This window comes from Wolffia australiana, chromosome 2, assembly GCF_029677425.1.
Source record: "Wolffia australiana isolate 7733 chromosome 2, ASM2967742v1".
Lineage (NCBI taxonomy): Eukaryota > Viridiplantae > Streptophyta > Magnoliopsida > Alismatales > Araceae > Wolffia > Wolffia australiana.
Window position 1 is genome coordinate 1,545,086 of NC_135836.1, and position 10,588 is coordinate 1,555,673.

The window sequence follows — 10,588 nt, forward strand, 5'->3', positions numbered from 1 at the left end:
AAAAGTCGTCCCGTTCCGGGATACGTACGAATTTGGGGGCAAAAATTTGTTCTGGGGGCCATTGGAAGTAACGATCTTTGTCCCATGGGACGAAAAAACCGTTTGTCCGGAGGTCTCGGACGATGGACAGATGAATCTGGATGGAAAACCACCGGATTCACTTCTGACGGTTGAGATGTTGCCACGTGGCCTTGCTATGACAATTTGCATCAAAGTCCCTGTATTTTTATGTGCTTGCGGACGGACGCCGCTCAGAAATAATTGTACGTATGTCCCTTTGCATTCTTTCTCCTCCATAATTCCCTAAAAAACATGAAAAAATCTATATCAATATATTAACAATATAAAATGGGTTTTTGTCGTCCAGGACGAGTGCTGGGACCAAAATTCATCCCAAGAGGACTGGATGGGACGAAAAACCGTCCCGATATGATTTGACGGGATGGTTTTTTTGTCGTTGGACGAAGAACCGTCCCATCCTTCCTCCCTGAACTTACTCTGGACATTGGACGGGATGAAATTCGTCCCCTCCCGTCCATCGTCCACATCCGGGACGATCCAGAACTATAGAGTCAAATGGAGGGGAGACAGTGAACAAAGGATAGTACTAGAGAAAAAAAATATAGTAAAGTTAAGAAGGAAGATATAGTAATCTGCCGATTGCTGGCCTTTTTAAAATCATCAACCAAGTTAATTTAGTCACTCCTCTGATTTGAACTTTTGTTTTCTTCTCTATTTCTGAAGGGAAGTTAAAAGTTAAATAAAGATAGATCTTCGGGTTAAGAAGAAAAGAGATGGAGGGCACAACGAGGATCATAGAAAGAAGAAGAGATAAAAGCTTACACCCACCTCCTCTCCCAAGAAAGAATTAATCAAGATGGCCAGCGAGAGGTCGTACACGAGAATCTGGGTATCTCCCGGGGATCTCGGGGTCAGTAATTACACTCGCGGCTCTGCCGAATGCAGAGTTAAATCACTTTGACCTTTACAGAAAGGGTAGTCTTCATTAAAACGGGAATCTCTCTCTCTCATTCGGTATCTCTCTTCCCCCCTCTATCTCTCTCTCTCTCTCATTCATTATCTCTATCTCTCTCTCATTCATTATCTCTCTCTCTCTCTCCCCTCTATCTCTCTCTCTCGCTCCCCCTCTATCTCTCTCTCATTCATTATCTCACTCTCTCCCCCTCTATATCTCTCTCATTCATTATCTCTCACTCTCCCCCTCTATCTCTCTCTCATTCATTATCCCCGCCTCTCTCTCTCTCTTTCTCTCTCTTTCCCTTTACCTCTCATTCATTATCTCACTCTGTCGCCCTTTACCTCTCTCATTCATTATCTCTCTCTTTCCCTTTACCTCTCTCATTCATTATCTCACTCTGTCGCCCTTTACCTCTCTCATTCATTATCTCTCTCTTATTCATTATCACTCTCTCTATTCCCCCCTCTATCTCTCTCTCTTTCCCTTTACCTCTCTCATTCATTATCTCTCTCTTATTCATTATCACTCTCTCTATTCCCCCCTCTATCTCTCTCTCTTTCCCTTTACCTCTCTCATTCATTATCTCACTCTGTCGCCCTTTACCTCTCTCATTCATTATCTCTCTCTCTCACTCATTATCTCTCTCTCTCGCCCTTTACCTCTCTTATTATTATCTCTCTCTCGCCCTTTACCTCTCTCACTATTATCTCTCTCTCGCCCTTTACCTCTCTCATTCATTTTTTCTGCGGATCTCTATCTCTCTCTCTCTCATTGATTCTTTCTCTTCCGGTTCAGATCTCACCTCAAAACCACGGCGATCTTTACCCATTTCATCTCTTCTTTCTCCATACTGTTTTAGTTGCGCTGTCTCTATCTATATTTCACTCTCTCTCTCTCCCCTCAGCCTGTCAGATCTAAATTAAACGGGGGATTTCTTCCTTTTTATCTCTTATTGCTCACTTCCATTAACTGCTTTTTTCTCTCTCTCTCTCTACTCAGACTGTCAGATCTTTTCCCATCTACACGGGTGTCCACGTCCTTCTTATCTCTTTCTCACTAAGATATTCTTTTCTTTCTCTCCCTCTTTCATTCTTGCTCTCTCTCTCTCTGTCTGACTTTCGTTTTCTCTCTCTCTCTCTCTTTGACTCTCTTGGGTTTTCTCTAGGCATCGGGGATCATATCGTAAGAATCTTCATTGAAAGATGGGATACGAACAAATGCCTATTCAAACTCTAATCTTTTGATCAAACATGCCCTTTGTTCGTGTTCGATTGAAAGTTTCAAACGAACAATTTCCTTCGTATGTGTTTGATTGCCATTTGTTAGAACTTGCTCGAACAAATGGCAAGCGGCGCCAGCGACTTTCTCTCTGGCGGTCGCTGGCCGACTGCTGCTGGCGCCGCTAGATTCGATTCGATCCGATTCGAACAAGGTGTTCGAATCGGATCATATTTGAACATTCGATCCAAACAGCTATCTTGTTCAAACAATCCGATCCGAACAGACGCGCAGATAGTGTTCGGAAAGGATCTGAACTGAACAGATCGTTGTTCGAATTCAATCGTTTGAATGCCCGATCTGATCGAACATTCAAACAATCTGTCCGAATCTCTGATCCCTACTACTCTCTCCCTCTTTTTCTCTCTCTTCTTCTTCATCATATTGGTTTTCTACACTCTCCCTCTCTCTCACTATCTCTCTCTCTCTCCATCACGTTGGTCTTACATACTCTCCCTCTTTCTCTCCCTCTCTCAATATCTTCTTTCTCACCTTGGTCTTCTACATTCTTCATCAATCTCACTCTCTCTTCATTATCACCTTGGTTTTCTACTCTCTCTCTCTCTCTTCTTCATCACCTTGATCTTTTACACTACCTCTTTTTCTCTCTCTTCTTCTTCTTCACCTGGTCTTCCACTCTCTCTCTCTTCTTCCTCACCTTGGTCCTCTTTCTCACTCTCTTCTTTATCACCTTGGTCTTCTACTCTATTTCTCTCTTCTTCCTCACCTTGGTCCTCTTTCTCACTCTCTTCTTTATCACCTTGGTCTTCTACTCTATTTCTCCCTTCTTCATCACCTTGATCTTTTACACTCTCTCTCTCCTCTCTCCTTCATCACCTTGGTCTTCCATTCTCCCCCTCTTTCTCCCTCTCTTCTTTCCCACCTTGGTCTTCTATACTGTCCCTCTCTCTCTCTCTTCTTCTGCACCTTGGTCTTCTACACTCTACCATCTCTCTCTCTTACTTTCCTCCACATTGCAGAAATTGATGTGCCTGTAAACAATGTCGTCTACTGAAAAAATGAGGCTCTTTTCCATCAAGTAAATAACTAGACACATCTCTCTCTCTTTAGGTTGCCATCGTTCTCTCTCTAGACTGTCGTCAAGATTGCCCCATCGTTCTCCTTGAATCCTCAGGCTTAGCGTTGTCTGGCCTATCCTGCACAGGACCAGGAGACAGCTCACAGACAGCCCATCGATTATGATGATGACAATAATCAATGGACTATGATGATGGTGTTGATGATGATGATGATCATAATCATCATCGTGAAGAGAGCACGATGCACATGAAGATCATAATGGTGATGGTGGTAGTGTTCAAGATGAGAGGGACGACCTGGGATCGTCATCATCATGTTCATGACTAGGGATAATCCAGATGATTATCATTAGAACAGTAATAATAACGATGACATGATGATGATCATCATTATCATGGTCTTGATTATTGGATGATGCAAATTATAATGATAATACCAATTCATGGATGATAATAGGGAGAACGACAAGGATGCGAATGAGGATAACGATGGTTGTATTGTTGATGACGGGCGGCATGATGAAATGATGATCACTAGAACAATGATAATAATGATAACAGATAATGATGGCATGATAATTGATTATGGGATGACGCAGATGGTAATGATCATAACAATGCAGGGCATGATAATGAGGGCGATGACAAGGATGAGAATGAGGAAAATAATTATGACCTGGATGAGGATGGTGATGATAATTGTGATGGTGATAATGATGACAGGGATGAAGATATCGCTAATCCAAACAGCAGTGATAACAACAATGATGAAGATGATGATGGATACGGTGATGTCAACGGATAAGGCAACGGTAAAGGTGAATATGATTGAGATGGACATATTGACTGTCACAGTGATAGTGATGGTGATGGTGATAGTTATCGTGACGGTGATGGTGATAGTACAGGTGACAGCGATTGTGATGATGATGTTGATGGTGATGATGATGGTGATGGTGATAAATATAAGGGTCCACACACATGAATTGAGCGGAGATCGTCCATCTCGAGCATGTGGGTGACATGACTCATCTTGGGCCTCTTGACTGAATCCGGGTCCACGCAGCGGAGTGCCACCAGCAGGACCCTTTTCAGCACCTTTGCCGGCGGCGCCACCACCATCCGTGGATCCACCACCTCCTCCACCTTCCTCTCTGTCACCATGTCCTTCAACCACTCCACCAGGTTTACCTGCATTCGTTTCAAACCCTCTGCATCTTACTCGAGTGGAGAGAGAGATGAAGCGATGTAGAAAAGATCGATATTGACAGTGAAGCAGAAAGAAATTGAAAAAAGAACAAAAGAGACATGGGGAAGTAGAGATTGAAGTGGGAAAATTAGGGGGAATATATAGATAGATAAATATATAAATAGAGTGAGATGGAGAAAGGTAGAGAGAGATATCAACAGTGAAATCTATAGGTCGAAGCAAGATAAATAGATAGTAGTTGAGAGAAGAAACAGTAGGGAGAGATAGAAAAAAAAAAGACAGCACGAAAAAGAGAGGAAGAAGTAAATAGAAATTGCCCGAGGGAAGGGGAGAGAGGTAGAGATAGAGATGTAATAAATGGAGAAATACAAAGAGAGAGGAAGTACAGCGACAGAGAAGTGGAGAGATAGAAGTAGTCAAATAAATAAAGATAGATAAAGAAAGAAACCGAAAGGAAGACAGTAAAGAAGACAAAAACTCTGAGACGGAAAAGTAGGGAGCAAATAAAGAATAAGGACAGAAACTGCAAGTAGACTCGCAAAGAGAACAGAGATGGATAAAAAAATAGATATAGCAAGAGAAAGAGAGAAAGACATAGAAAGAGAGAGAGAGAGAAATTGGCGAAGGGATTGACCTCTCCAGGCGGGCGAGTGTAGTCGACGGGAGTTCTCCCGGAGACGATCTCCATGATGAGTACACCGAAGCTATATACGTCACTACGTTCATTGAGCATGCCTGTGCTGGCATACTCAGGGGCCACGTACCTGAACAAATCAGACACAAGAATATGGAAAAAATTTAGACGGAAAAGGTACAAAAAAGACGTTAAAAGAAAGAATTAGCAAAAGAAAATGAGAAAACAGAAAGAAAAACAGAGAACATATAAAGGGAGAAGCATGAAGAGAATAAGACCAAGTGAGATCAAGAAGAAAGAATATAGGAAAAGATGTTAAGAAGATACCACGATGAAGAAGAGAATTTTCAGGATGAGTGCAGGAAGAGGGTTAAGAAGGGAGGGACGGAGAAACAAGAAAACAATTGCAAGGAAGAATTTGGAGAGAGAATATGAAGAAGACGGAGGCAGAAAATAAGGCTAAGGGAAATAGTAAGAAATAGAAGTAGAATAAAAACACAGTAAAGGAGAGAGAGAAAGAGACTGATAAAACAAGTAAATGATAGAATGTGATGGCGGATATGAATAAAACGTGAAGAAGACAGAGAGAGAGAACCAAGCAAAAGAGGTAGAAGAAGAAAACATTCAAGGCCAATATTCCACAGAAGAAAAGAAGAAAGGAAGAAAGCAATACTGGGAGAAAAGAGTTCTGTTGAGTGAGAAAAAGAAGCAAAAAAGACGAGCATCATAGTTGAAGAAAATGAAGAAATACAAGAGAGACCGAAAGAGAAGATGAAGGAACAAAAAGTCAGGAAGAAATTAAAAGATGAAAATCAGAAAAATTGTGCCGAGTTTCAGAGAGCGAGAAGCGAGCGAGCGAGGGAGAGAGAGAGATTCAGACCCGAAGGTACCCATAACACGGGTGGTCACATAGCTGCGCTCAGAGTTCAACAGCTTCGCCAGACCGAAATCTGAGACCTTTGGGTTCCACAGTGTGTCAATGAGGATATTGCTGGCCTTCACATCTCTGTGCACCACCTTTGGCTCCAGCCCTTCATGCAGGTAAGCCAACCTACATCCAAATCCCATATTATTTAGCTCAGAAACAACAGAAAGCATACAACATGGGAGGTCAACACCCTGCCCAGAAAGAGTTAAAGATCTGATTGTCAGGAAATGGTGATCGGATCAGATCTGATCGACATTGATTGTCAGCGTTGAGCGAGCTGGGAATCAAGAAGATTGACCTGATCAAGTGATCTGGTCGATCATTAGATCTGGGTCTTGACTGTTATTATCATCCAATCCAATCATCAGCCGTTCAGCAATGAATCATCAGTTAAATTGAAATATTCGACCTAATTGATCCGAATCAGGTTAAAGCGGAAAGGCAAATGCAATCCGAAGGATCGCCAGAACTGATTGTTTTTTCCTTTTTCCCAAAAAAAATTACTTCTCCGCGTGGTGCGCAGATCATACCATCTGATCTGATGACCTAATTGATTGGCGTACTTGATTGACTTTGCCAAACGATCCAATGGATTGGAATCGTGAGCTGAATTGTTTGCTAATCAAGCAATCAACCAATCGGATAGGCCATCGAATCAAACAATTAATCTATCAGGTTGATTCACTGCTTCCTACTGGAGTAGCACCCTTGCTATCAGCTACAGCTTTTAGCACAGTCATAATCTCTCAAAATCAAACAGACGAGGCCAGCACAAACCCACCCTTTGGCTGTGCCCAGAATTATCTTCATCCTCGTCTCCCAAGAGAGAGGCTCCTCTCTGCCCAGATTGCCGTGCAGCCACTGCTCAAGGTTCCCTTGCCCCACATATTCGTAGACAAGGATCCTGTTACACCAGAAAATCAAATCATTTTCTGTAACTTAGCTTACAAAGAACGCTCTCTATAGGATCTATCAATAATGTTTCATGACTAGATCACCTGTAGGCGCCTTCGATGCAGTACCCGAGCAACCTGACAAGATTCTTGTGCCGGACACGGCCAATCACCTCCACCTCTAACTTGAAATCTTTCTCCGCTTGGCCCCTGACATGATTGTAAAAAGAAATATATATAGTGATAGCTGCAAGTGGGCAAAGACTTTTTGTGTAAAGCAGTTGTCGATCTTCAAACGAGGATTTGTTTTTGTGTGATCTTGGCTTTAGATTTCATAATTCTTGTTGTTTGATGTTCGTTGAACGTTAGGTCATTTGTGTACAGTGGGAAAAACTCTACTTCTTTCTAGATCATAGATCTTGGAGAGAAGATGGATATCACGTAGAGCTTGATGTTGGGTGTAAAGCAGGATAAATGGTATCGAAGGATACAGAAGAGGGATTTTTTGAATTAATATGAATGAAACGGTTGGTCCTCTGGAAAAAGTAGTCGTTAAAGTTGAATTCTTACGTCAATTTCTTTTGTAATTTTGTAAAAAGTGGGTCATGAGTTGTTGTCCTTGGAGAGAAATTTCTACTTGGCCAAATATTTTTCGAAGAAAGAAACCAATTTAGAGAAAAATATAGGATCAAACTCTTGCCATGATTCCGTGAAATTTGAGCTTCAGAAACATTAAGAACCAAACTTTTCCGTAGACTGCTTATGCAACGAATAGAATAAAATCAACTTGAAATAACGAACCAGCTACATTGGGGAAAGAATCATGGGTCGACCCATTTCAATTTCAAGACTAAAAGCATCAAAATATTCAAACTTTTTCAGGAAAAAGGGGAAAACCAGCAATGATTGGTAGATGTAAAGATAAATCAGTCGGTTAAAAAGTGGATTCATTCCAAAATCAACCGGATTTAGTAATGAAAAATTGGATTTCAACCCAAAAGAACCTCACACGACCAAAAAGAGACTCAAAATTACCTTCGAAAACAATGATAGAGAAGAAGAGAAACAAGAATTGGAGCTAGAAAGAGAACTGCTCAACTGCTTATGGAACGAAAAGAATAAAATCAACTTGAAATGACAAACCAGCTACATTGGGGAAAGAATCATGGGTCGACCCATTTCAATTTCAAGACTAAAAGCATCAAAACATTCAACCTTTTTCAAGAAAAAAGGGGAAAACCAGCCATCATTGGTCGATGCAAAGATAAATCACTCGGTTATAAAGCGGATTCATTCCAAAATCAAAATTGGATTTCAACTCAAAAGAACCTCACACGACCAAAAGATAATCAAAATTTTCTTCCAAGAAGAACAACGAGAATTGGAGAGAGAAAGAGAAGTGATCACCTGTTGTTAAGCAGATTCTTCACGGCTACCACAGTGCCATCAGAAAGAACACCTCGATACACAACACCATATCCTCCCTCCCCAATCACATTCTCCTCCGCAAGTCCATCCGTAGCCTCCTCAAGCTCTCTTAACGTGTACCAGCGGCCCCAGCCCAAATGCGACACCTCCGGCGGCCCTCGGCCGCCACCGTCATCGACAGACGACGCCGCCGCCTTCGCTCTTCGCTCTTCGTTCTTCGCTCCCACCTCAATTACAACCTCCGGCGGGGGCGGCGGCGGCGGCGAAGGCGGCCACACTTCGGCAATTTCCTTCGAAACCGCCGGCGTTGCGTCGCGGCGGTGACGGCGCTTCAAAGGAGAGGCTCGTCGACGTCGGCGACGACGTCGACGACACTTGCAAGCCAGGCAGACAACGGTCAAGACAAGGAAGAGAACGATGATGGATCCCATGCAGACTCCCACCACTACCCATAGCTTCAAACCCAAGATCGAGGTCGGCCTGGAGAGCTCTCTACTCAGGAAATTGTTCCCCATGAACGACATTTCTTCAAAGTATCGATTTTAACTCCTCTACAACAAAATCGCCCGCTGGATTTCCATTCCCACGAGCTTTCTCCACAAAATCGACAATACAACAAGCGGGTAATCGTCAAATTGGAAAATCTCAGGAAATAATTAGCGGGATATCGCGAAACTGCAAAATCCAACAGATAAAAGAAGTGGGTTGCCGTGAAAGTAAAGAAACCCACGAAAAGAAGAAGTGGGTTTTTGAGAAACCACGAAATCCACGAAAAGAAGAAGTGGGTAACCGTAAAACTAAGAAATCTGAGAGAATGGGAAGTGGGGTTGTCGTCGTACCTCAGGAATCGAAGGCGGAGAGTCTGAAAGTCGGATGAACAGTTACAAGAGAGAGATGGGTATCTGGCAAGCTTTCAAATTTATCGTGCCCGAGAAGAGGAAGTGGCGACAGAGGGTTGGCAACGGCTTTAATTTATGTGAGAGGAGGTGATTCTCGTTTTACTGCCGACGAGGGGCATTTACTAGTTACTAGTGGCCATGCCGACGTGGATCGGCTTGCCATGGCAAGCCACTTGCCAGAAGCCCTCCTCGTGTGCTGCCATAGGGAACCACGTGACGTAAAATATTCCTCTCTCTCTCTCTCTCTCTCTCTCTCTCTCTCTCTCTCTCTCTCTCTCTCTCTCTCTATATATATATATATATATATATATATATATATCCGTTTGTCTGTCCATTTATCCATGTATCTATGTATGTATGCATCTATTTATCCATTTATCTGAGAACCCCGCGAAAGAGGTTCCTTCGGTTACGAAGTCACTGATTAGCATCACCTTCCATCTTTCTTTCATTCTTGCAGAACATTCGGTTGTGTTTTAACATAAGAGTTTTTAATTCTGAACGGACTGAACCTCTGTAGAATGTATCCATGTATCTATGTATGCATCTATCTATCCATGAATCTATGTATGTATGCATCTATCTATCCATGTATCTATGTATGTATGCATCTATCTATCTACCCATGTATCTATGTATGTATGCATCTATCTATCTCTCAATCTTTCCATCTATCTATGTATGTATGCATCTGTCGATCTATCAATCTATGTATGTATGTATGTATGCATGTATGCATGTATGCATGTATGCATTCATGTATGTATATATGTATGGATGTATGTATGCATGTATGCATGTATAGATGTATGCATGTATGGACGTATGCATGTATGCATGTATGCGTGTATAGATGTATGCATGTATGGATGTATGCATGTATGCATGCATGCATACATCTATCTATCTATCTACTCTCTCTCTTAGATTCTTTTTTACAGTCTCACTGAGTCTCTCGCTCAGTCTTTCAGTTTATTGCTTTCTCTCTCTCTAACTCTCCTTCTCTCGCCCCCTCTATCAGTCTCTCGTTTTTTCTATCTCTAGGTCTTGCTCTCTGTCAGTCTCTTGCTTTCTTCCTCTCGCCCTCTTTCTCTCTCTATCTCCATCTCCCGGTCTCTCTTTCTCTCGCTCTATCTCGCCGCGCCGCCGACATCTCGTTGCCGCCACCGCAGTCAGAGCCGCCGCCACCGCCGCCTGTGAAAATGTGAAGAGAGAAAGAGAGAGAGAGAGAGAGAGAGAGAGAGAGAGAGAGAGAGAGAGAGAGAGAGAGAGAGAGAGAGAGAGAGAGAGAGAGAGATG

At 42.5% G+C, this 10,588-nt stretch overlaps 1 protein-coding gene across 3 annotated transcripts; it reads right to left on the bottom strand.

The window, feature by feature from the left end:
• Positions 1–3,266: 3,266 nt before the first annotated feature.
• Positions 3,267–9,360, bottom strand: LOC144716504 (putative serine/threonine-protein kinase At1g01540). 3 transcript variants are annotated; one of them, XM_078591635.1, is made up of 8 exons: positions 9,230–9,360; positions 8,370–8,980; positions 7,068–7,172; positions 6,851–6,973; positions 6,022–6,192; positions 5,142–5,271; positions 4,279–4,488; positions 3,267–3,409 (listed from the first exon to the last, which is right to left on the bottom strand). In XM_078591635.1, the coding sequence occupies exons 2-8, from the start codon at positions 8,912–8,914 to the stop codon at positions 3,395–3,397; spliced, it is 1,299 nt and encodes a 432-aa protein (XP_078447761.1). In that variant the 5' UTR covers positions 8,915–8,980; positions 9,230–9,360; the 3' UTR covers positions 3,267–3,394. The 3 variants fall into 3 exon arrangements, with proteins under 3 accessions (XP_078447761.1, XP_078447759.1, XP_078447760.1); XM_078591633.1 differs by having other exon boundaries at positions 3,267–3,414; XM_078591634.1 differs by having other exon boundaries at positions 3,267–3,414; positions 8,370–9,065; positions 9,230–9,348.
• Positions 9,361–10,588: the final 1,228 nt, after the last annotated feature.

What these genes read in the sequence shown, in the direction of transcription:
- LOC144716504 (XM_078591633.1), bottom strand. Translation starts at nt 8,914, where the DNA reads ATGTCGTTCATGGGGAACAATTTCCTGAGTAGAGAGCTCTCCAGGCCG. An exon ending in AAGAATCTGCTTAACAACAG is followed by an intron (nt 7,173 to 8,369) that starts GTGATCACTTCT and finishes CAATCATGTCAG; the next exon opens with GGGCCAAGCGGAGAAAGATT. An exon ending in ACACTCGCCCGCCTGGAGAG is followed by an intron (nt 4,489 to 5,141) that starts GTCAATCCCTTC and finishes AAACGAATGCAG; the next exon opens with GTAAACCTGGTGGAGTGGTT.